Raw genomic sequence first — 27,377 nt, 5'->3', positions numbered from 1 at the left:
CTTCTTTCTCCAAATCTGCCAATTAGATAGACTCATGTGTTGCTACTAATTTCCTAAGAGATTCACATATTTTATTTGAAGTTATTTTCAGGACATCTCTCAGTTCTATGTTTAATTATTCTACTCAATCAGGAGCATCAATATAACTTCATCAAGAACAAAGTAGTCATAAGCCTAGATTTGTACACACACGGCAAAGCCAAATTCATAGTTAAGGTCCAGAGCCCAAATCTGCTAATGACAACAGATACTTTAGCAAGGACCATAAATACTTGAAGACCTCAAAGTCATTATTCTTCAATTTTGCCTCTTTTGGCATATAGAACGGTGGTGTGATAAGGGGGACCTGGGTGTCTCAGTCAGTTAAGCATCCAGCTCTCGATTTCTGCTCAGGTCCTGATCTCACAGTCCTGAGATCAAGCCCCACATTGGGCTCTGTGCTGGGCGTGGGGCCTGGTTAAGATTCTTTCTCTCCTTTTCTCTCTGCCCCTACCCTCTTTGTGTATGGGCGCATGTGCTCGCTTTCTTTCTTTCTTTCTTTCTTTCTTTCTTTCTTTCTTTCTTTCTTTCTTTCTTTCTTTCTTTCTAAATACATAAATAAGTAAAATGGTACAATAATCAAAAGCTAAAAAAAGATTATAAATAATCACAAGCATCACCTATTAAAAAAATTCCACCAGAAGATCTTTCTCAACTTACATACATGAGTTACACAAAATATAAAGAAGTATGCTACAATGTGGCAAAGTCTTGTAAAAACATGGGCACCTGCGTCTCAGTAATATATTCTTCTGTAGGTGAAGAATTTCAGCTGTTTTATAGCCCTACAGCTTGGGTCGGAGGTCTGCATTCTGAGGCCTTAACTCTTAGGCACTTATCAGTAGCTTAACACTCATTTATCGCTCTCATTATGTTTTCATTCATAGCTTGTGTATTCCTATATTTTAAGGAAAAATGGTGACTGGTACTGATGAGCTTTAGTCTCTTACTCTATTACTTTAACGCAAGGTGGAGCTTAGCAGAATAAACCAAAGCCTCCCAGTATTATCTAGTTTTGTCACGGATTTATTGCAAATATGATATGCCTTTAAAAAGCTTGCACAAATGGATGAACATGATTAAGAAATATTAGAATAAGTTTGGTTCTAGGCGATTTCTGAAGCAGAACTGATACATCTCTCTCTCAAACATGTTCAAGGAGAAAAAGGCTGCAAAAGTCAAAGAATACATTTTGAGTCTTAAACTTAATTTTCCTCTTTCCTGCAGAGTTAAAAACAAATGTCAATTTTATTCATATGTATAAACTAAGAAATCTGTTTTAAATTAGGACTTTTAAAAAACTTTTACTGGAATGCAATTGACCCTGGAACATCACAGGTTTGAATTGCGCAGGCCCACTTGAATGCAAATTTGTTTCAATAAATAAAGTGCAGGACTGCAAATGTATTTTCTCTTCCCTACAATTTTCTTAGTAACAAATACAGTATATATGTAACATAAAAGTATATTTTAATCAGCTATTTATGTTCTCCTTAAAGCTTCTGATTAACTACAGTAGGCTGTGAGTAGTTAAGTTTTTGGGGAGTCAAAAGTTATATGTGGATTTTTTTTAAAAAAAAAATTTTTTTTTCAACGTTTTTTATTTATTTTTGGGACAGAGAGAGACAGAGCATGAACGGGGGAGGGGCAGAGAGAGAGAGGGAGACACAGAATCGGAAACAGGCTCCAGGCTCCGAGCCATCAGCCCAGAGCCTGACGCGGGGCTCGAACTCACGGACCACGAGATCGTGACCTGAGCTGAAGTCGGACGCTTAACCGACTGAGCCACCCAGGCGCCCCTATATGTGGATTTTTGACCGAGGGGGGTCAGTGCCCCAATCTCAACGTTGTTCAAGGGTCAACTGTACTCTGATAGCAAAAAAAAAATAATGTAGAAAATTTTGACTAGTTCAAAGAAATTGTTATTATTATAGTAACAATAGCTAATAAATAGCTATATAATAACTAATAAAAGCTCACACTTATTTAGCATTTACTACATGCCAGGCTCTAGCCAGATCACAGTCCTAGCTAGATCACAGAAGTGAAGCACAGAAGAGTTAGAAAAATTGTCCAAGATCATGCAACTAACCAGTATTTACACTTGGTCATTCTGACTGGAAAGCGCAGTTTCTTAACATAAGATAACATAATGCAATCCAATAAAACACAATCACCATAAAGATACACAGCTCAATGGCAAAGATACAAGGATTAAAAAAACTTTAAAAAACGAATGCTGATACTAAAAAATATTCCTCTGATAATACTTGGACATTATTATGAGGGTAGAGACAGCAAGCATGTAGTTTCCAGTCTTAAATTCCTAAATCCTTAATGATGTATATGAAAAGGAACATTAATTTATAATATCCAAGGGTAATTTGCATAACAAAAATACAATCTGTTCAATGGAGCTTAGTATAATAATAGTAATGAGACAAATATTATTTAAAAAGACATTTCCCTGTTGAAATATGAGATACTCGAGATTAAAAGGGAGACTATTAAAACCTACTTTTATGCTATAACATACTCTGTAAACCATGTTCATCAAAGTTGTTGAATCCTATCTAAAGAAACTACATGGTATTTAAAAACCAGGTATCTCCTACTTGTTTCAATTCAATTTGAAATCTTTCAGGAGTGCCTCCTCCATGGCAAAATTCCAAGCTATTCACAGTACAGGATACAAAGGGCACATGCAAGCCTGATAGAGGAACTATTTAGTAGATAAGGAAGGCCTTTTAAATGCTTATTGTTACCATTTAAAATTCAAAACCAAACAAGTGGCCTAACAGAAAGATATCTAGGAACTGGGAAAGCAGGCTGAAATATAGCACGGAAAGACTCAAGTCCGCTCTATACATTCATACAGTACCTGGGAGCTGAATCTGTGAACATCGTCAGAGGCACTGACGAGATCAATGGAAGACATGGAGGAAGAGCGACTATAGGGCTACCAGAGACAGACAAAGAAAAAACCAAGTAATCAGAACAAAGGCACAACAGAGCATTCAGTACCAACTTCCAAACACAAGATAAAGAAAGAGAGAACAAAGCACCATATGAAACAGGCTCAGCAGCAAGTGCTGACTTCATGCACCTATTATGGTTTATGCTCCAAAATCTTTCTAAAAAGAATGCAGTGCTTCCAGTAATACAACATAATACCACTTAACCCCAAAGAAAAAAAGTGATTTAATGTAACTAGTTATGCTTCTGGTTAACTATCAGATTAGCCACTCCTATCCACCCCCATCCCCCCCTTTCCCCTTAAAGAAAAAAGAAAGAACATTATATTCAGAAGATGATTTCTAACTATTTTGGAGGAAAAACATACAAAAATGTATGTTTGGAAGAAAACATAAAATACCCAAAAGTCTCATTACCTAAATTCAAGAAGAGTGAAACCTTATACAACAAGATAGTTCCATCCACACTGAAGAACAATACAATATATAATTTCAGTGAGCTGTGACATTAGCTTACCTTTTGGACAAACCTATGAGTCCCCACAGAAGAAAAGGCATCTCCAGATGGCATGGATGTAGGCCAATGTAATCTGACCTTTTCACTCTGTGACTAAGAAAACATGTAATGTTAGGTGGGAAGGTTTTAAAGTGTACTTTGTAGCTTGAGAATGGATAATATAACCTGGAACTATCAACATTTAATTACTGAACACTTTAGTACTTATAAGTACTTGAATCACAAAAATACTCAAAAGATACAAGCCTTGCCAAATCCCGACACTTACTTCATGTATTCTAAATCAGTCTCTTCTTTCAGACTCCATAGGTACCACCTTTGACCAGGGATGGGTTCTTTGATTCTGCCCCTGGTCAGACTCTCCAATACCAGCATGGCATTATTTACCATGAATCTTAATTAACACTGCTGTTAAAGTAATTTTCTATATCCAAACTCTGGCCAAATTATTCCAATCATTCTACTTCATCAGGGATGTGCAGAGCTATATCATCTGAACCAGTGTCATCGTTTGCTTCAGTTTTGTTCCAAAGACCAGGTCATGGATATCTTATCTCCTTTCCATTAAGGTATCACACCTGTTAAGCTGTCACTTAACCTCCTTCCTCCTCCTGAGCTTGCCTAGTTTCTTCTCACTTAGTCAATATTTACTAAATATAATGTACCAGAGCCTGTGCTGTGTTGTGTGTGTACTCATCTTCTAACTATGCAGAAGACAAGCAGTAATTTCTATTCAGCACTATCTGAACAGAACTAAGATCTCATTTCTTATTCACCACTTTATTAAAAATATCTTTCCTTATATTGGCAAATAACATAGAACAATGTAAACTCAAAAATGTCACTGAAGAATACCTAAGTAGTGGCTGTGCTGTGGAGAGCCCTGTGCAATATCTAATGATCTGAATCTTTGGAACTCACTTCATGAATTACTGAAGTTTACTACTCTAGAGCATTACCACACTATAATTATCTTTGCGATATCAACATGTCTATTAGGCAAGGAAAATCATGGTCTGTTTAATGACCTATTTTGTAGCGTATCTACCACAGTGTCAAGAACAGACTGAAGTTAAATAGTCCCATGAATATTTTTCTTTTAAAATTTACAAAAGTGTTCATCGATCCTTTTAAACTCCAACTCAAGCACTGCATTAGTATCCAGTAGAGTAGCATTTTGGAGCCAGAAGACAGAATTTGAATCATCATGTATAACTCTTTGTTTTACGTATTAGAAGACCAAGGCCCAGAGAATTTAAATGATAAGTTTACAGCTACATAGTTAGTCATTTACAAAACTCAGACTGAAGTTGTCTCGACCTACTCTCCCAGAATAGCACACGACTCTCCCCAAAATAGCACAACTTAGTTTAAAATAAAATCAAAATAAAAAAACACCACAATGAAGTAAAGCCAAACACAATGATACTCCTTCAGGTTACACTTTAGGCGTACAAATATGGAGCTCATTTAGGACCTGAAAGTTTCCAGTCTTATTGAATGCTGCATAATCTCTTTTGAATGAGTGATATACTTTATAAATTAATGTAACAACACCTTTTTATCACTGATTTAGAAAAAAAATAATGAAAAATAAACATGAAAAGAAAATGTCACTCTTGGAGGTGATTTACCCTCAGGGAGACAAACCAGTAAATGGGCATAACGGTCATAACTACCCTAGCAATGACAAAGAATGACAAGCCAACTTATCTACACAAGTTAATTTGTAGTACAACTGATACATTTACGAATTTATTTGCAAGATGCTTAAAGCCCTGTGAAGAGTGACTAAAATTCACCCTTAAGTACCATCTAGTGGTAATATATGGTAACTTCACTACTGCACAACTAAAAGAAGGCAAAGGATCATACTAATCCTGAGACTAGAGTTAAAGGATTTAAGAAATGTTTTCCTTCACTTTCCAAAAAGAGCTGGGTATGTCTGTTGCGAATTTAATAACAGTGAAATACTGAGCAAAGTCAAAAGTGAGGAAGCAATTGAAGGTGAAGGTAGTTAAAGCTTTAAAGGAGTTAATAATAAAAATGGAATGGCAGTAATTTAGAAGAAAAAAAATACATTCTTGGTCTTCTTCCTTGTGAATTCATATGGTCAGTACTTTGTGGTAAAGAGAAATTCACAGAGACTGTTTTATTCAGATTAAATATATACTTATTCTAAATAGAAAGATAATAAAAGTTGGATACTTCAAGGGGAACAGGTGGAATATTTCCATTTAATTTCATGTAAATTATTCATGCTTCCTGTAAACAATCAGTGGTCTCCTTTCCATTGTTTAGAAATGAATCAATGAAGGAAGTGACTTGTAAAGATTCTTCTACATCTGTGACTCAGTGAAGACAGTTCATTTTCTGGGTTATTAGGTTCACAATTTTCAAATTTTACTTATATGAAATAACACACATCAAGAATGCCTAGTGTTAGAATTTGTGTGTGTGTGTGTGTGTGTGTGTGTGTGTGTGTGTTAGAATTTTTAAAACCGGATATACCTGTTCTTCTATTTTATCTTGTCTGTCAAGAGCAGCTTCAACAGCATCAAAGAACTCTTCTTCATTAATCAGACTGTTTGGACCTTCCTATTCAAACACATGAGAGGAAAAAAAAAACCCAGCTGATTAAAGACAATATAAAACCTTCATAATCCTAGCATTAACTCTAGAGGAAAGTTGAAATGTGACTTGACAAATATTTATAAACCAGTTAATATATAAAGTATTATCAAAAGACAAGTAACATATGCTCTGTGCAAAATCATGAGTGTCACAATTAATTCATGTACTCAATATTCATATACCCACTGTATACTGACCAACACTGTGTTAGGGTGATAGTTTAGAACAGGGGTGTTGCTGAACTATGCCCTGGAGTTAAATTTAGTTCACTGCCTACTTGTGCATGGCCTCTGAGCTGAGAATTTCATTTTTAAGTGGCTGGAGAAGAAAAAATAGCAACATTTCATGATGTCAGAATTATAATATGGAATTAAAATAATGTTTTGTTGGAATATAATCATGCTCATTCATTTAGGAATTGTCTATGCCTCCTTTCATGCTACAGTGGCAGAGGTGAGTACTTGTGAATGAATACCTGATAAGAGAAAGCATATAAAATCACAGAAAAGTAAGTACAAAGTTACATAAGATCTATTGATAGCCGATAACAAGCACAGACAGGAGTTTTCTGAGGGGCATCTTCCTAAACAAAGACTATTATTTCATGAAGAAAGAAAAACTGAACTGATGCTTGAAAGCTTGGTTAGATGGCAAAGCAGTGGTTCTCAATCAGCTAGGAAACTGCCTTGGGAACTTGTTAAATGGAAAATTCTTAGTCCCCATGCGCAGAAATTACTTTTCAGTGGATCTTGGGTGAAGCCAGGAATATGTATGTTTAATAAGTTCTCCAACCGATTCTCATGCAACTGGAACCTCAGCTGTATCAAATGTACAAAGAATAATAGAAAACAAATAAGCACAGTATGTTCCTGCTGACACGAAACAAGTGAGTGGACTGTAAGTGGAACAATAGCTTCATGTTAGGGGAAAAGCTGAGGCTGAAAAGGTAGGCTGGGTTTAAGGTTCCCTAACTTTTTAAATATCCAAAGTAAGACACATGAATAATTGCTGGTCTGTCTGGAGTTTTTCCAGTTAGAATGATTACCCTAGGCCATCACTATCCCATTAGAAAGTACCTAACCTAGCAACGTGACACCACCTGGGGCCAAGGCAAAAAGGGTGGGAGGAACTACGGTGTAATGCTCTTGTCCCTTGTCACAGGCATATGAGACATCTTGATTTAATGCACTAGTTTTTTGTTTTGTTTTTTCTAAATTTTTGTAACGTTTATCTATTATGGACAGACAGAGAGAGAGCATGAGCAGGGGAAAGGCAGAGAGAGGAGGAGATACAGAATCCAAAGCAGGCTCCAAGCTGTCAGCACAGAGCCTGACGCGGGGCTCGAACTCACAAACTGCGAGATCACGACCTGAGCCGAAGCCAGACGCTCAACCGACCAAGCCACCCAGGCGCCCCGATTTAATGCACTAGTTCTTTTAGAGCTATGAGGCTCCCTCATAACCACGTTAAACACACGCACACACACACACACAACTTTTTATTCAGCTACAATATACAAAAAGTGTAAATTTCAATGAATTATCATTAAGTGAACACAGCCATCAAATGACCAGCTGGATCGCCAACAAGAATAGTAACAACACTCCAGAGGCCTCTCTCCTACAGGATTCCCTTTATAAGTCCAAATGTTTCCGACATTCAAGTAACAGCAGTGTAACTTTGCTTGATGTAAGAAAAATACGAAATAGCCAAAATCTACTCTGAACTCAAACATATTTCCTAATGCTTTTAAAACCTCTATTGATCATAACCACATCTACACTTGAAAAATTTTAATGCTCATTCAATCTATGCAATCACTTCAGTCTCAGGAGTCTACTAATTGGGAACTATAGCATTCAAAAATTCTACTTTGATAAGTGAAATGGGCAAATAAGACAGGTACATCTTTCCTTTGATGGCACATGTAAGGGATAACTACAGTAACTGGAATAAAATTTACTTTATTTAAAAAACAACTTAAAAAAAACATTTTAACTCATCATGTTTACCAAGGAAAATAGCTATTTATTGCTAAATCTGTGGGAAACACCACTCTTTAGCTTACTTGCTCCATTAGCAGCATTTCTCATGTTAATGATGATCTTGGAAGAGTTCTCTCTCCTTGGATTCCTAATTTCCCAACTCCTCTCTATCCAAGACTCCTCTTTGGACTCCCTTAAATGTGGGTGTTCCTCAGGGTTCTACCCTTGCTCTCCCCACAGCATTGGCCTCAGTCATGTGATGATTCCTGAAATCCACAGCCTATCTATCCATTTCTCACCTAAGCGTTAGATCTTTGTATCTAATAATACCTAAAACCTCCTCCGGTTAATGTCTCAAAATTCCTATGCACCTCCAGTTCCCTTCATTCAATCACCACACTCTTTAATCCTACTTTTAAATATGTAAATTTATCGCTGGTGTCTGTTCCTATCACTGTATCTTAATCTAGGTTATCTTCAATTCTCACCTGCGAGCCTGAAGTCATGGAAGCTGCCAGTCGAAGGCTGTCAACTACAATCCACTACTCTCACAGCAGGGAGCAAGAATGATTTTTCTAAATGGTATATCTGAAAACTTTCACTTGCTTAAAACCCATTGCCTGAGGATATATAAGGATTCCTGTAGACCTTGCAAGCCTGGCTTACTACTCCCTCCACTCAATAGGCTCCACCCTCCGATAAGGTCTTTCAGTTTCCCCGTGGGCAAAATGCTTTTGTTTTTTTTTTTTTTTTAAGTTTTCCTTTTCAGCCCCTACAAGTAAACATTCTTGCTATTCACCTGGTTAGTATCTACTCAGCCTACTCATTCATTTTTTTTTTAAATATACTGTCAAATTGGTTAACATATAGGGTGTACGGTGTGCTCTTGGTTTTGGGGGTAGATTCTCGTGATTCATCGTTTACATACAACATCCAGTGCTCATCCCAACAAGTGCTCTCCTCAGTGCCCATCACCCATTTTCCCCTCTTCCCCACACCCCCATCAACCCTCAGTTTGTTCTCTGTATTTAAGAATCTCTTATGGTTTGCCTCCCTCCCTCTCTGTTTGTATCTATTTTTTCCCCTTCCCTTCCCCCATCGTCTTCTGTTAAGTTTCTCAAGTTCCACATATGAGTGAAAACATATGAGATCTGTCTTTCTCTGAATGACTTATTTCACTTAGCATAATACCCTCCAGTTCCGTCTCATTCTTTTTTTTTTTTTTTAATGTTTATTTATTGTTGAAAGACAGAGAGACAGAACACGAGCAGTGGAGGGCCAGAGAGAGAGGGAGACACAGAATGTGAAGCAGGCTCCAGGCTCTGAACTGTCAGCACAGAGCCTGACGTGGGGCATGAACCCATGAGCTGTGAGATCATGACCTGAGTGGAATTTGGATGCTCAACCGACTGAGCCACCCAGGTGCCCCTAGTTCCGTCTCACTGTTAAGATTTCAGCTAAGATGCTGGGAAGCCATCCCTGACTCAAAAACCTCTCAGTGCTAACAGTGCTTCAAACTCACCTGTTAACTAGCCTGTTTTCCCATTAGGTACTTGGGCAGGATCCTGTATATCCATGCCTAGTACAGTGTCTTGCATACATAGTATATCTTAAGGAATGAATTTAAGATTATAACGTAATTTCTGGGGATGCCTGGGTGGCTCAGTCGGTTAAGCACCCGACTGCAGCTCAGGCCATGATCTCGCAGTCTGTGAGTTCAAGCCCCGCATTGGGCTCTGTGCTGAAAGTTTGGAGCCTGGAGCCTGCTTCAGATTCTGTGTCTGTCTCTCTCTCTGCCCCTCCCTTACTCGCACTCTGTCTCAGTCTCTCAAAAATAAAAATAAAAAAAAAAATCACTTTTATTATGATAGAAGAAGATAAGATTCAGTAGGTTGAGAGGAAAAGATTAGGGCCTGAGGTCCCTGGGTGGAGAAAAACACATATTTTGGAACAATGCTGGGAGTGTCTGACCACAACAAACCCCCTCAGGAGTAAGGTTCCTCTTTAGAATGTAACAGACCCCACCTACTCCCTTTCAGGTTTTCCTCAGAAATTTGACAAAAGACCTAAGTATGGCCATAGACCACTCAATTCAATGAAAAGGAGCCAACACCTACAGAATAACCCAGAACCTAGAGTGATCAAGCCCATAAGGGTAGAACCTGAGAAGGAACAAGGGGGAAGGGATGAGGGAAAGCTGACCAGAACTTTACAAAACAAGGACCCTTCTCTATGGTCCTTACATTCACTTCCAAATGTCCCTTCTCTGTAAAGAGAACTTTCCTACTATTCTTTTCTAATCTTATACTCTAATAAACTTTTGCCTACTTCTCATTTTGTGTCCAAGTCTTCATTCTTCAAAGCAGTGCGACAATGAACCCCGGGTATTGTGGTAAAAAATCCTGCAACATTATGATAGATATGGCCTATGTTTTCCTCCTTCTAAAATCAAAATGTAACTTCATACCTCATAATCTGGTCCTCCAAAGTGGGATTTTTTCTTAAGTTCTGTCATGGCATTTTTGTATGCTTCTTCTATTCTTCTTCTCTTCTCAGTTTCCTAAAAAAAAAAAAAAGCAAGTGAAAAATTACATCTGAAGTGGAATTTTCTCTGCATTTCAGTGAAATTTTATAATTTGGCTAAACAACAACAGTAATAAAAAGAAACAGTCCACTCCTGTGAAAAATGAGCATTGTTCTGTCCAAGAAAACACTTTTCTCTGAGATATACTTTACACACAAACCACCATTTAAATCACCACTAAGAATTACCTTATAGGTGGGCTATATATTTAGGTGTATTAAGTAACTGTCAAAGTGCCTATGCTTAAAAAAAAAAAGAAAAAAGATAAAATTAACACTAGAAATGCCTACAATGTATTTATGTGTTTGTTTCCCCCCAGTAAAGGTGTATTTATTTTGCTTTAAAGAAAGAAAGCAATGGATGTGAAGAAAATAATCAATAGGCGAAATCAATGAATGCTAAAATATATTCTAAGAAAGATGAATGTCTAGTACTTTTCTCACTGTTGGTTAAAACTATTTTAGAGCTGAAAAAGAGCTTAGATTTCTACTTTGATCCTCACCTTTAATCTATAGCCTTACGGGGTTAAAAGACCCAAAGTCAACACATAAAAAAAAAGGCTGGCCCTGGGGCGCCTGGGTGGCTCAGTCAAAAGAGTGAGAGTAACGATTTCAGCTCAGGTCACGATCTCAGCTTCCTAAGATCCAGATCTGAGATCTAGCCTCGCCATGGGCTCCCCCAGCTCAGAGCTGACAGTGTTGGGCCTGCTTGGGATTTTCTCTCCTCTCTCTGCAGCTCTCCTGTTAGCACTCTCTCTCTCAAAAAAAAAATAAATAAATAAATAAAAATAAAAATAAAAATAAAAAAATAAATAAATAACTATTTTTAAAAAAGGGCTGGCCCTGGCACTACCAATCTCAAACTTCTTTCTACAACACGAAATGTACTGCCCTGGTCAAATCTGATAACTTAAGTCTAACAAGCTTATAAGGAACATACATTTATTCTCTTTATTCCCTTCCCTCAAATCCTTAAGGGCTAAATTAAAGTCCACAGGAACACACACAAAGCTAACTACTTCCAAATATCCTATCTGCATTAAAGCTTGTACAAATCAGTTAATTGTTCATTGGACTTAAAGACTAATTTTTGCATACTCAAGAGAAAGCAGGTCTATAGACCCACCAGAATGGCTAAAATTTAAAAACAAACAAATTCCCACAATAACTTGACAATAACAAGTGTTACTAAGAGTAAAGAGCAAGTGAATTCTCATCTATTGCTGATAGAAGTATAAAGTGACATGACCACTTTGGAAAACTGTTTGCCAATACCCACCACAGCTAGCATATACCCCATGAACCAACGATTCTACTCCTAGGTATATGCCCAAGAGAAATGAGTGAATATCCTCCAAAAGCTATGTACAAGAAAGCTCATAGCAGCTTTATTCACAATAGCTAAAATATAAAAACCAAAGGAAAAACTGATAAGCAAACTGAAGTCATACAATGAAATACAACAATAAAAAAGAATAAACTACCACTAAATGTAACAATACAAATAAATCTCATGGTCAATGTTGAGGGAAAAAACAGCCAGACACAAGAGTGTATACGTATATGGTCACCTCTTGAGATGGTGGTATGGTATGGACCAGGAAAAGGCATGCAGGAACCTTCTGGGGTACTATAAAAATTCTTTATCTTAATCTGAGTGGCAGTTATAGAGGTGTATACATATGCATAAAAATCGTCACACAGGACACCTAAGACTGGCACACCTTACCATACTTATGCTATACCTAAATTTTAAAAACTGAACACAACAAAAACATACAGCACAATAATAATATTCAAAGGACTTAAGGGAAAATGAAAAACCACATGAAATTACATATGAGAGCCTATTAACGTAAGCAAACATCTTCAGTGAATTGATTTTCTCTTACTAATACTGTTAATAAGTAAAATTGTTTAATCTTATAATTTCTGGTCTTCTTAGACATGACTAGCTAACAATTCAGTATATGTCTTCTGTAATAGAAGGGATTATTATAGGTAACCAAGAAAAATAACCACGAAATATTAATTTTCTATTACTCAGCTGAAAAAATAATAGAACTGACATTAGAAACAGTATAAACAATACTGCTATCAAATACCTGTTATTATATCACCTATTACCTATTTAATTGCTCTCAATAGATTAAGCTCTTTGAGGGGCAATTTCCTGCTCATTGCTGTTTCCCCATTTCTAGCTTAGAGCTAGCACATTGGAAGCGTACAAATACTTTTTGAAGGAAACAGAAATTTCACTTAAATCATATTAAATTACCACTGTACTTTCCTTCCCAATTATACGAATTACTTAAAAGACCTATTTGTTGATAAACTAGTCTCTCCACTCAAGAACTCTCTATTTCTTATAGAATGTGTCTTATACATATATACATATGTACTTATATGCATATATACACACGTATGTACACTACACATATACACGTATCTATATACATACTTATATCTATCTATATCGACAGGTATACACACACATACATACTGTGTATCACACCCACATTCTTACATTTCACATAAAATGTAACTGAGATCCAAAAAGAAAAAGGAAAGGACCCAAATAAATAAAATCAAGAATGAAAGAGGAGAGATCACAAACAACACAGCAGAAATAAAAACAATAAGAGAATATTATGAGCAATTATATGCCAATAAAATGGGAAATCTGGAAGAAATGGACAAATTCCTAGAAATATATAAACTGTCAAAACTGAAACAGGAAGAGGGGCGCCTGGGTGGCTCAGTCGGTTAAACGTCCGACTTCGGCTCAGGTCACGATCTCGCAGTCCGTGAGTTCGAGCCCCGCGTCAGGCTCTGGGCTGATGGCTCAGAGCCTGGAGCCTGTTCCCGATTCTGTGTCTCCCTCTCTCTCTGCCCCTCGCCCGTTCATGCTCTGTCTCTCTCTGTCTCAAAAATAAATAAACGTTTAAAAAAAAAAAATAGGAAGAAATAGAAAATTTGAACAGACACATAACCAGTAAAGAAATTGAATTAGTAATCAAAAATCTCCCAAGAAACAAGAATCCAGGGCCATATGGCTTTCCAGGGGAATTCTACCAAACATTTAAGGAAGAGTTAACACCTATTCTCTTGAAGTTGTTCCAAAAAATAGAAATGGAAGGAAAACTCCCAAGCTCTTTCTATGAAGCCAGCATTACCTTAATGCCAAAACCAGACAGAGACCCTACAAGAACTATAGACCAATTTTCCTGATGAACATGGATGCAAAAATCCTCAACAAGATATTAGCCAACCGATTCCAACAATACATTAAAAAAATTATTCACCACAACCAAGTGGGATTTATACCTGGGATGCAGGCCTGGTTCAATATCTGCAAAATAATCAATGTGATTCATTACATCAATAAAAGAAAGGACAAGAACCATATGATCCTCTCAACAGATGCAGAGAAAGCATTGGACAAAATACAGCATTGTTTCTTGATAAAAACCCTCAAGAAAGTAGGGATAGAAGGAGCATACCTCAAGATCATTAAAACCATATACAAAAGACCCAATGCTAATATCATCCTCAATGGAGAAAAACAGAGCTTTCCCCTTAAGGTAAGGAACGAGACAGTGATGTCCACTCTCGCCACTGTTACTCAACATAGTATTGGAAGTCTTAGCCTCTGCAATCAGACAACACAAAGAAATAAAAGGCATCCAAATCGGCCAGGAGGAGGTCAAACTTTCACTCCTCACAGATGACATGATACTCTATACAGAAAACCCAAAAGATTCCACCAAAAAACTGCTAGAACTGATCCATGAATTCAGCAAAGTTTCAGGATATAAAATCAATACACAGAAATCGGTTGCATTCCTATATATCAACAATGAAGCAAAAGAAAGAGAAATCAAGGCATCAATCCCATTAACAATTACACGAAAAACCATAAAATACCTAGGAATAAATCTAACCAAAGAGGTGAAAAATCTATACACTGAAAACTATAGAAAGCTTATGAAAGAAATGGAAGAAGACACAAAAAAATGGAAAAAGATTCCATGCTCCTGGATAGGAAGAATACTGTTAAAATGTCAATACTACCCAAAGCAATCTACATATTCAATGCAATCCCTATCAAAATAACACCAGCATTCTTCACAGAGCTAGAACAAATAATCCTAAAATTTGTCTGAAACCAGAAAAGACACTGAATAGCCAAAGTGATCTTGAGAAAGAAAACCAAAGCAGGAGGCATCACAATCCCGGCCTTCAAGCTGTACTACAAAGCTGTAATGTTTATTTATTTTTGAGAGAGAGAGTGGGAGAGAACGGGGCGGGGGGTGGGGACAGAGATTTCTGCACAAAGTCAGATTTTGACTACTGTCTGGCCTAGTATTCAGAGCTGAAATATAACATAGAGTAAAATTCTTCCAACTGCTACTTAGCATTTCTGGACCAGTCTCTGTACCTCAGTTCCTTCTTTAAATGATGGCATTAGACTAGAACTAAATCTTCTAAGATATGTTACGGTTATAACATTTTATTGTTTTACTGATGTTGAATTCTAAATAGAAGTTTTCCTAGTAAACAAATTCACTGAACCAAAGGTGACATTAGGAACTAAAGACTCATATTGTAATATTGAATGCTAAAGTTTAAGCAAAGGTGGAAACAGGTGAATATGAGGCAAATGTTCAATGAACAACGTAATATATGTTAAATAATAGCACAATGACCCTGGAAGTATACACAGCTATGAACACAGTAAGCTAGTGTTTAACTTCATAAACTGGTGTTTAAGAACTTAAATACAGCTGCACGTATTTCGCAATTAAGCTAGGTAATGTTAAATGGCTTATCACTTCTATTCCAAGGCATTTCTATTACTACAAAATTTTTTATATTAAAATCCTACCAAGAATTTATGTTGTATGTAACTAAATACATAACTGGTGAATCTCATTAGGAAAATGAGTTTAAGATGCCCACAAAATTTCAGAAGAGTAGTACCCCCTGCTACTTCTATCAATCCCAATAGATTTTTCCCTAAGAAATTACTATAAAGCTGAATCAAATTGGATCATTTTTTAAAAAGAAGAAAAACAACACTTACCTTATCCAGTCTTTTTTGCCAGCTGTCCTCACGTTTTACCATCAGTTCAATACAGTGAGAAAGTGTAGCAAGGATTCCAGCAGTAGTTGCTTTAAAAGTTATCGCCTCCCCTTTAAAGTCTATACCATTAATTCCTCTTGGTGTTACATGTGGAAATACTGGGGGAAAAAAAAGCTATTCACTGAACATCTTTGTAATGAAGAAATAAGTCTTCATCAAAATGTAAAACTAAAAAATGTTTAAAAACCCAGTAAGTCAGAGCAGGCTCTTGGATTCTAATCCTCCTCTTGATGGCCAACATTTAAAAATTTCCATCCATACTCTATAAGCAAAGAAGCTTGTGGCAGCGTATGTACTTTCATAACTTTTTTTCTGGATGTTGTTTCATGAAATCTATTTGCTGTACTACACCCAGTGAACAAAGTGGTAGGAGGAATACTTTAACAATAATACTCTGACATCTTAAAGTGGGACGAAACTATGGCAAGAACTACCTTACATTTTGAGAGACCTAAAATTTAAAAAATACCTAAAGATAAACCATACAGAATTGAATAAGGTATGTAAAATTAAAATAAATGTCCAAAATTAAGTCTGAGACCAATGCACATGTTAAATGGCTCTTATGTTTATATTTTATAATTTTAACTCAGAGTTAGTCTTTGAATTAAATGAAAACTCTTACAACTCATAAGATGCAAGCAAGAGAGCATAATATCTTATACCATTAACTAATAAGAAACCACTCCAAGAGAACTCCTTAAGAGAAATAATGATACTTTCAACTTTAAAAACTCCTATATAGATATGACTTAGCAAAGGTATAATCCACAAAAGAAGTAATAAAATGAACTTCATCAAAATTTAAAATTTCTGCTCTTGAAAGTACCGTTAAAAGAATGAAAGTTGTAGTTACGCAGAATGAATAAGTGTAAAGGTCTAATGTATGGCAAGAGGACTATAGTTAATAACACTGTAAATTTGCTAAGACAGATTTATCAACTTTGATATCTTTTCAAAGAACCAATTTATAGTTGGATTGTATTGTATTTTGAGTCTCTTCTTTTATAATAAAGGTGTTTCAGCTATAAATTTCCCTCTAAGCACAGCTTTAGTTGCAGTCCATCAGTTTTGGTACATTGTATTTTTGCTTTCATTCATCTCATAGTATTTTCTAATTTCCTTTCTGATTTTGTCTTTAATCCACTGGTTATATGTGAGGGTGTTAATGTCTACGTATTTGTGAATACCCTAAATTTCTGTCACTGATTTTTCATTTTATTCCATTGTGGTTAGAGGATGTACTTTGTATGACTTCAATCCTTTTAAATTAATTGACGCTTGTTTATGGTCTCTCCTGAAGAATGTTACATATACTATTCTCCTATTGTTAAGGATATTGTTAAGAATATATATTTTCCTATTGTTAAGTGGAGAGTTCCATAGATGTCTACCAGGTCTGTTTGTTTTTATAAGTATTTTATTTCCTTGGTGTTCTTCCTACTTGTTGTATCCATTATTGAGAGCTGGAGAGTCAAGTCTCAAACTATTACAATTCAATTGTCTTTTTTTTCCTCTTCAATTTATTCAGTTTTTGCTCCATGTATTCTGTTATTATATACAACTACATGTATAATTGTTATGCCTTTTTGATGAATTGACACTATTATCATAAAGTCTCCTCTTTTGACTCTAGAAATATAAACTAAGAAAAGGATGCACAGAACATAACAAGAAAACTTACATTAGAGGTAAGTATTGTTCACAAAAGGTTGAGGAAACAGTCTTTACATCATGATTTAGAACCGTGAGATCATGACCTGAGTTGAAGTTGGATGCTTAACCGACTAAGCTACCCAAGCGCCCCAGGAAGGTGTTTTCATATCCAAAAATTCCTCCTCTAGTCTAATATTCAAATTACCTTTAAGTGTCTTTATTATCATCTTAGAACCTGTGGAAGTTTTATTCTAATCTTCACATCTCACCCCCAATCCTATTCTTGGAATACATACAATTTATTATCAGGTCGGTATACTAGTTCTAAATTTTTAAAAATCTTAACATATTCACTAATCACAATAGGTAATCTTGACCAAATCTTTTTTAAAGTTTACTTATGTTTTAAAAAGAGAGCGTGCATGCGCATGAGTGGGGAAGAGGCAGAGAGAGAGGGAGAGAGAATCCTAAGCAGGCTCCATACTGACAGTGCAGAGCCGGATGTGGGGCTTGATCCCATGGCTGTGAGATCATGATCTGGGCCAAAATCAAGAGTTGGGACCCTTAATTGACTGAGCCCCCAGGTGCCCCTAGACCAAAGCTTTAATGATGGCTCTAACGGTAAAATTTGTTACAATGACCACTCCCAAGAATCAAGTATCATTTCTCCCTTTTCTGATGTTGGCTGCATCTAACACTAAGAGCCTGTCTTTTTTGAGAGATGACTGACACCCTAATCCCATGCTATGATCAAGCAGTACCAGATTTAAAGACTACATGTTCTATTCACTTTACCAGATTATATAGAAAACTTCTAACTCATTTCTAACTCTAACAGAAAGTTACTTTCCATCTATGGTAATTAACAAGAGTTACTTTGCATCAACAGTAAGAAGGAATTATTCCGTTTATTTTTAAAGTTTTTACTTATTTATTTTCTTGGGGGGTGGAGAGAGTGAAGAGAGCATGAATACAAGTGGGAGAGGGGCAGAGAGAGAAGGAGAGAGCAGGGTGGGGGACAGAGAATCCCAAGCAACCTCCACACTGTTAGCACGGAGCCCAATGTGGCAATGTGGGGCTTGAACCCATGAACCATGAGATCTGGACTGAGGTGAAATCAAGAGTCAGTTGCTTAACCGACTAAGCCACCCAGTGCCCCAAGAAAGCAATTATCTTATTTTATTTTAATGTTCTTTTAATTTATTTAAAAATGAGAGAGAGAATAAATTTTTATTTATTTTAAAATACGAGAGAGAGAGAGAGAGAGAGAGAGAGAGAGAGAGAGAATGAATGAATAAATAAATGGGGGACCGGTAGAGAGGAAGACACAGAATCTGAAGCAGGCTCCAGGCTCAGAGCTGTCAGCACAGAGCCCGACGTGGGGCTCAAACTCATGAACCGCGAGATCATGACCTGAGCCAAAGTTGGACACTTAATCAACTGAGCCACCCAGGCACCCTGAAAGGAATTATTTTAATAACAGTGCATTCCACAAGTGTACTTCAAACATGACTCATGATTTAAAAAATTATGTAAACATCTTGTAGGGTATTTCTCTAAATGGTTCTAATAACTTTGCCTTCTGTTGCTTGGTTTCAAGTCTCCAGAAAAAGAGATTGGAGGCTTTCCTCAAATGTCTGGAAATCTGGCTATCTGTTCACATTTAAGAGTAAGTTACTAGAAGCTGTGTAAGCATCAGCAGGGTTTTAAACCCAGTGGACTTCATTTAAGGGTGATCTGGTAGTGAGACAGCTTCTTCATGGTAGATGTAGAAAATCTCTATAGGTCCCTTCCTTGTGGTCATTCAGCATCTAGAGTTATGTTCTATTTTTGTATCAGAAAATATACATCTGGTTGATGGGTATTCTGGAAACAGGGTAAAAGAAGGGAGCTTCAGTACACAGACTTTCATTTCGTGCCTGATCATCAGAGTTCTTGGAGATAAAAAGAACGATGAGGTTGCTAAATTTTAATACTCAGTTTGTAAATTTCTGCATAATCACTTTATTGATGATAGGCCAATACACGTATCTTTTGCTGTGCCAGGTATTCCAGAATCTAGAACCGTCCATTTCAATTTCTATAGAAAATAAATTTCTATTCTATTCTGGGGAGTGTAGGTCGGGGAACTGACTGGGCTAGAAGATTGGACTTGCGAGTTTTACAATTTAACAATTTTCTCAATGTCCAAACAAAATCTTTTTTCCATTACAGCAGATTATTTATTGTGAAATTAAAATATAACTTGAAATAATCTTCCCCAAATAACCCTCTAATTTAATAAAGATAAATCTAGATGGCTCAGTAAGGTTCAACATTTCAGTCCCAAGTCCCAAGTCCCAAGTCCCAAGTCCCAAGTCCCAAGGATAGATAACCCTGTAGTAAGAAGCTAGTATTTCACAAGACTGAGGGGAGGGCAGGTCATAAGCAGGAAGAAAGCTATGATGAAACTAAGGAACGGGAAGAGCCAAAAAGGAAAAAGTAGGGGGACAGAAGTATCAGATTTTAGTATCAATAAAAGAATATTCCACTGTGATCTACAAAAAAGAAAATTAATTCCATGCATACGACAGTTTGGAAAATTATTTGAAAACAGGCCACAAATTATACCTCACATTCTTTCACAACATTAGCAAAAATAAGCTTAATTAGATTAACTTATTTTTTCACAATGTCTTATTTTTGTAACTTAAAAAATTTTTTACAAATCTAATCCAGCTTTTTTGTAGGATATTTCAAAAGAAGAGTACTGACTATGGATCACAGGTTTCTGGATTTGTTTTTTTGTTTTTTCAGGCTTAAGATTCCTCATGTAAATGATACCATGCAGTATTTGTCTTTGGCTTATTTCTCTTACATTAGGCCCTCGAGCTTCATCCATGTTGGTGCAAATTGTAGGTTTCTAATGAACAATTCAGAATTCTATCTAATAAGTTAGCCATTATAAATACAGCAAAATAAATGGGTATATGAAATAAACCACCTTGCTCCTGTGTCTATAAACAAACACGTGGCGAAATCAGAGCTATTTTTAATAACTTACATTTAATAACACTGATTATATACTTTTTAATACCAGTTTATTAAGTGGAGACAGAAAAGTACGTTCAACAGAGAGAATATACTCTAAATAAACATTCAAGTTATATTATAATGCTTCCCCTCCAAGAAATAAACTTTGAGTGCTAGAAACTGATTTTATAACCGCTGAAATAAGCAGGTCAATGTCTGGAATTTAGAATGAGTCTTTGTTAGATCATGAGCTGCCATTATTATTTAATGTCACAATGTGTATTTTACTCATATGTCTTTTCCTGGAAGAAACTTTCACTTTCCAGTAATTACACTGCTTTTTAAGAACTACTCAATTAGATAATTATTCTTGCTATATACTTAGTTATTATATAACTTTAGAAAGTACACTTAATCCAGCCAACCGGAAAAAATATACTACTTACACTTTTCCTTATTGCCATTAGTATTATGCAAGAAGTCTCCATCGGAACGTGTTGTAGGAAAGTCATCTTCATCATCTTCTACCACTAAAGAAAATATATTTCAGGATATTAGGATTAAAGGAAATAGAAAACCAATTTTTTCTTATGTTCGAATGAAGTCAATATATTCTAGATTCTGTTGTCAAGGTATGCCCAAGGTTGTCAAGGTATGCCCAATAAACATGCTGTGCAATGTCTTGAAATACATTAGAAAAATTGTACCCATTCTCATTTGTGTAAGGGATAACATTGAGATATGAATTATTTTGTCCTTTAGTCATCCTATCCCTTCCTACCCAGCTTGGGGTGATTTCATAAGTCTACCAGAGGCCTGCAAGGGCTGAGCAGAACTGTAAGAGAGTAAGTTACATGCAAAAGATACCTTAATTTGCCTCTGGGAGTTCTTAAGTTTACTATTTCTGCATGTGTAGGGGATGACTTACAGGTCATGACAACAAAATGACTTACAGGTGTGATATCAATTTGCATTCATCCTTATGTGTCTGTGCCTGGACATTCCTTTTAACTTACTCAGTTCCAGAAAAAAACAGAATCCCCTATGTTCTCTTTCTGCATACCTTTTTGTTCTATGTTCTATCCCTTTTTCTAACATACTTTAATTCACTGTATTATGTATTCCAATCCTAATGCAAATTTATAAACCTTATTCTCTGCTATCACGTTTTTTAATGGCTTCTTTCTTTTCTTTTTAGGTACTCCCTTTCTATGTAAGAAGTCTTCATTCTAAATTAATGTTTTACTTCTTGTCTGTATCTCTTCACATCAGGAGTAACTTCATCCTACAATAAACATTTCATCTACTTTAGCTCTCTCTCTCCAATGGATGTAGAGTCCACCCCTGTTTCTTATTCCTCCCCTAAATGGTAATAATCACCATGAAAAATACTTTTGTTCTGTACTGGCATTTTCTAGTTATTAGGCTATTTCATTTTTTCATCACTTAAAAATTTTGCTACTCATCTATAACAACTTTTTCAAATCATAAGCTATTATCTACTAATACCTACTACTCATTTCTACCTAGCAAAGTGATATCAATACCTGACTAACATTTTTCTTTTCTATGTCCATCATTCCTATAGACGTCAATATTCATATTGAAGCCTCTGCAGGCATCTTAGTCCCAAGATTCATCAGATTCCCAGATTGTGTGGATCTTCATCTTCTTGTCAATCATTTGCAAATATGGTCAATTCTAAGAAGTTCATTAACACAGCATACTGCTGTTTTTAAATCAGTACTTAACATCAAACAAGATCCTGACCTTGACTCAATACTACTTTGATCAACTGTTCTTAAATACTACTGAAAGGTTTGTGCTTCACTTATCTCACTAGGATCTATTTTGGGTTTTGTATCTCTAACCATCTAATAGCCTAGTACCACCAAACAGGGATTTTCAACTTTATTTTTCTAGCGCAACACTCAATATAAAATTGATGAAAATAAGAGCTGTTCTGGCTAAAAGAGTGGCGTTCCTCTTTTCCTTCCCAACCAAGCACTCCTTGTCCATCCTTGAGCTACCTTTAAGGGATGTCTGACAGGATTTAAAGCCAATGTCCTAATATAAATCCCCCATCCCAATCAGACTGGTTTTCCTTACTAACATTCAAATCTATTATGTTAAATTGTATCTTTGGATCTTGCACATTCCTGCTTTCCCTATCCCTGCAATAATCTAAACGAACCACATTAAAAACAGCAGCTATTATTTATTGAATTTTTGCTGTTATGCACAGTTCTAATGTATGTATATTCTCACTTAATTCTCACAATCATATGTGCTGGATATAATATTCACTTTATAGCTGAGACAACAGATGTGAAAAAATGTTAAGTAATCTACTTCAAGTCAACAAACTAACAATGAATAAAAGCAAGATTAATAGAAACTTTCCTTTGATGTGATACATCTATCTTCTTTTAAAATCAAACACTATGTTTAGGGTAGAGATAATGTTTTCTACTTTTGAAAACCATACACACACACACACACACACACACACACACACACACACACGACTTTAAAGGTTAGTTAAATCCTACTGAAGTATGTGTGGAAATGTGGGTGGTCTGGCTAAGACTGCCTAACTAACAATTCTGATTAATTATTTTATATAAAAACACTGAACACCTAAAATAAATGAGAATTTGCTGTTATCATTTCAATGACACACTTAAAAAAGCACAGTGATTCTTAAAATTCTTTAAGCCATAAAAACACTTCAAACCAAGAATACTCTACCCGGCAAAGTTATCATTCAGAATTCAAGGAGAGAGAAAGAGTTTGCCACACAAGCAAAAGCTAAAGGAGTTTGTCACCACTAAACTGGCCTTACAGGAAATGTTAAGGAGACTTCTTTAGGCTGAAAAGTAAGTGAGTTAATTAGAAACAAGAAAATATATGAAAGAATAAATTCTCATTGGAAAGGTAAACAGAGTAAAGGTAGTAGATTAATAACATATAAAGCTAGCATGAAGGCTACATGACAAAGTATTAGGGCAATCCACTACCTACAATCCACTGTTGTCATATTTTGATAATTTTTATCTATTTATTTAGAGAAAGATAAGAGAGAACATGAACAGGGCAGAGAGAGAGGGACAGAGAGAATCCCAAGCAGACTCCACACTGTCAGTGTGGAGCCTGATGTGGGGCTCGAACTCACAAACTGTGACATCATGACCTGGGCCGAAATCAAGAGCTGGATGCTTAATCAACTGAGCCACCCAGGCACCCCCAAGGTATTGATAATTTAATGAAAGATCCTTAGATTCAGTTCAGCAACTCTGATCTACAAAGTAGGAAACTATGGTCCATGTCCTTATTTCACCTTTACCCAGCATGAGTTCTTAAAAATATCAATATTTTTTATAATAGCATTTATAGGGAAATCAGTTGTTATGGGTTGAATTATGTCCCTGCAACATTCATATGTTAGAAGTCCTAACCTTCCGTACCTCAGAATGTGACTGTATCTTGAGATGGGGTGTTCACAGAGGTAATCAGGTTAAAATGAAGTCACTAGGGTGGCCCCTAATCCAAGATGACCAGTGTCCTCATAAACGAAGGAAATTTAAACACAGGCACTTACAGAAGGAAGATGATGTGAAGACAAAGGGAAGAGACAACCCATCTATAAGCTCAGGAGAGAGACCTAAAATAGATCCTTCCCTCATGGCCCTCAGAAGAAACCAATGTTGGTAACAACTCATCTCGGACTTCTAGCCTCCAGAACTGTGAGAAAATACATTTCTCTTGTTTAAGCCACCTGGGCAGACTCCAGAGGGGCTGCTGAGCCAGATGGCAGCACTGCCGCCCCATCAGCTCCTCGCTGTCCTAGTCTATAGTACTTTGTGATAGCAGCCCTAACAAATTAATATATTAGTCTACCACTGTTGCTATTTATTCAAACATGAATAGCATTTAAAATTATTTTTCAAAGATTCTATACAACCTGGTTATCACTGTATCCCAACTTCTAAGCCTTCCATTATCACTTTTGTCCTCGAAATGTTCTCTACTACTGATAAGATCATTTAAAAATAAATAAATCAATTCTGTATGTATTCTCTTTTTGTTGAAAGGGCTATTTGCAAGCAAATGAAAGATGATGTGTAATGTTTAGTTTGATAAGAAAAGATATACACACATTTTTCTTAAGGAGAAACACAAGTTGAAGGGCCTTTCTTTTTAGAGAAATAAATATCAAATGTTAAAGAACCTAAAACTTAAAGTCTATGAAATATAAAGAACATTAAGGCTACTTAATTTAGATAAAATTAAGTACCTAAATTAAGTACTTTATAAGGAATATGGGTTTCTGCTTCTGACCAACATAGAAGAAACAGGCTACCCTCTAGAATGAAACTAAAAAACTGGAAAAACTACATGAAACAATGGTTTTCAAGACATTGGATATTAGGCCACAAAGGACAATGATTCCTGAGAGTCAGGGAACAAATAACATGAGCCCTATGACTGCTCCAGGTTACTGTCTTGGGAGAGTTTCCAAGCTCTAGAGTAAGGAGGAAACCAGGAGTCTGGCAGACTCTAAGGTGAGAAGGAACTGACAGTACAGAGAAACAAAGGCAACTGGAATTCACAAGGCAGATGACTGCAGAGGAGAGGCCCGTACAGAGAAAGAATTCTGAAGATCAGCAGAAGGTCCCTTTGAACATTCAGTAGAGTACTGTTAGCACATACAAGTGAGGGAACTATAGAGGCCAGGGAAAGAACTGTATGAAAAAATTCCAGGGAAAAGTATCCAAAACCTACACGGTACAGGGAAAAGTGCCTGTTTCCAAATCACGGACTGGAAAACCTCATAATTCACAGTGTACTGGTTAAAGAACACTGAAAACTCTTGCCTCAGTAGTGGGGAGAAATTAAAATACATAACTGTAAGGTTCTTATACTATGCTTGGAAGTGGCATGTTACTTGAAGGTAGTTAAATGTACATACTATGAACCATAAAGTAGCCACTAAAATAACGAAGAGTAATAGCTAAAAAGCCAAAGGAGGTAACAAAATTATTTACTAAATACTCAATCCAAAAGAAGGCAGAAGGGAGGGAAAAGAATAGAGAGAACAAAAAGTATCAACTCAGATCAAACACATTTAATAAGACCAAGAAATGAAACCTTGTCAAGCAACCTAGTTATACTGGGAATGAACATGGTGCTATTTAGGAATACTGAAGGCATTTTTGTCTTCACAGCAAAGGAAAGGAACAAATGAAGAGCAGATGTTAACAACATCAGTAATATCTTTAGCAGTAACAAAGAAAGAGTAACTTTAAAAACTTACACGAGTTAACTTAAGATCATGTCTCTTAAATAAAAAAATTCACTAAAGATTATTTTTAAACGTCTATGTAGCTCCATTATTGATTTCTTCTTCTATGAGAAAAAAGCCAGAGGAAGGGAGGGGGAGAGAGAGAAGTGAAGAGAAAAAGGAAGGGAGAAGAGGAGGAGGAAGACAGAGGAATACAGAGATCAACAGAGATCAAATGATTTCAGATTTAGAGGATTTAACATAAACATGCTTCTCTGTAAGACTCATCAGGGGGTAATTTTTTTTTTTTTTTTTTTTTTTTTCTTAAAGTTAAGCTCTAGGCCTAACGTGGAGCTTGAACTCATGACCTGAGATCAAGAGTTGCATGCTCTACCAACTGAGCCAGCCAGGTGCCCCACAGGGTAAATTTATTAGACGTGATCATGTGAAATACCCCATACTACCGAGATGATAGATATATTTTTTAATGGAATAAAGAGTTTAAAAATCATGTAAAAGTCTTCAATGGCATCTGGTTTGGGTGATCAGATTAATCAGGATATGTTAATATAGTATACAAGTTATAATACTGAAATCTGTTACACTGGGGGTTTTCAGCAAGTGACTATAATTACCTTTATCACTTAAAGACATTACCCTTTAAGATCAAGAAGCTTTAAATCCATTCATTCTCCAAGTAAAAATAGTGGTAATAGCCTAATTAACCTTTATCCCTTTGAAGTTCATCCTTGGAGACAGCATCAGCACAGGCATCAAAGTACTTCTGTAAAGTATCAACTTGTCTACACAGGATATCTCTAAAGGTTTCCATTTCAGCCAGTTTTTCACGTAAACTGTGGCCTTTCTGCAAAACACACAAAGTGGCGAGGTAATCCAAGTTAACAAAACTGGAATTTATATACTCCTATGATGTTTCATCACCTTTTAAAGTCTACATCTTATTACTGAGGGGATGGGGTAGGGAGAGTTGTCAAGTTCAATGTAACACTCCCAGGAATAGACTTGAACATGACTAATTAGTGGCTTGACAGTGATAAGCCTGAAGGAAGTAGAGAACAGTTAACTCTGACAATGTGCTAATATAACATTTAGTATTTTCAAATTAAACACTGTGAGGAAAAATTGTTAAAGACTTTGGGCAAACGTATTACTCGGTGACCTTTCAAAGGAATGGTGAGTGTCATTTACAGAACTCTTAAGAGAGCGTGTTGTTTGATCATATAGAATTTAATTTCGTTGCACTGGAGCTATTTTACAACTCTTTAAGTAGTAGAAAACTGAGAGCAATGTAAAGTCCACAGAGGTGCAAATTAATTTTGTCCAGTGAACACACTTGGTTACTAATCTCTGAACAGAATATATTTGCATATATTAACAAAATCATTTCACTGTTCTTTACATTCTGCTTTGAGCCAATTTTTTTTACATCTTAACTCATTAATGAATGAAATAAAATCTGATATGCTCATTTTATATTTGTAAGAATCATGATTTTGCACCTTAAAAACCATAACAATATGAAAAA

At 36.1% G+C, this 27,377-nt stretch overlaps 1 protein-coding gene across 3 annotated transcripts in view; it reads right to left on the bottom strand.

The window, feature by feature from the left end:
• Positions 1–27,377, bottom strand: part of CERT1 (ceramide transporter 1) — a 105,414-nt gene that overhangs the window by 20,097 nt on the left and 57,940 nt on the right. For 2 of the 3 annotated variants that reach the window (XM_019462997.2, XM_019462996.2), the window contains 7 exons: positions 26,558–26,696; positions 20,994–21,077; positions 15,820–15,977; positions 10,618–10,710; positions 6,043–6,129; positions 3,532–3,624; positions 2,921–2,998 (listed from right to left, as the gene is read on the bottom strand). In XM_019462997.2, coding sequence (XP_019318542.1) covers positions 2,921–2,998; positions 3,532–3,624; positions 6,043–6,129; positions 10,618–10,710; positions 15,820–15,977; positions 20,994–21,077; positions 26,558–26,696 — 732 coding nt within the window. The remainder of the gene's footprint in view (positions 1–2,920; positions 2,999–3,531; positions 3,625–6,042; positions 6,130–10,617; positions 10,711–15,819; positions 15,978–20,993; positions 21,078–26,557; positions 26,697–27,377) is intronic. The other variant, XM_019462995.2, reaches the window with a different exon arrangement.

This window comes from Panthera pardus, unplaced genomic scaffold (genome assembly GCF_024362965.1).
Source record: "Panthera pardus isolate Hobbes unplaced genomic scaffold, ASM2436296v1 HiC_scaffold_2, whole genome shotgun sequence".
Lineage (NCBI taxonomy): Eukaryota > Metazoa > Chordata > Mammalia > Carnivora > Felidae > Panthera > Panthera pardus.
The sequence above is the reverse complement of the archived record's forward strand: the minus strand, read 5'-3'. Positions and strand labels throughout refer to the sequence as shown.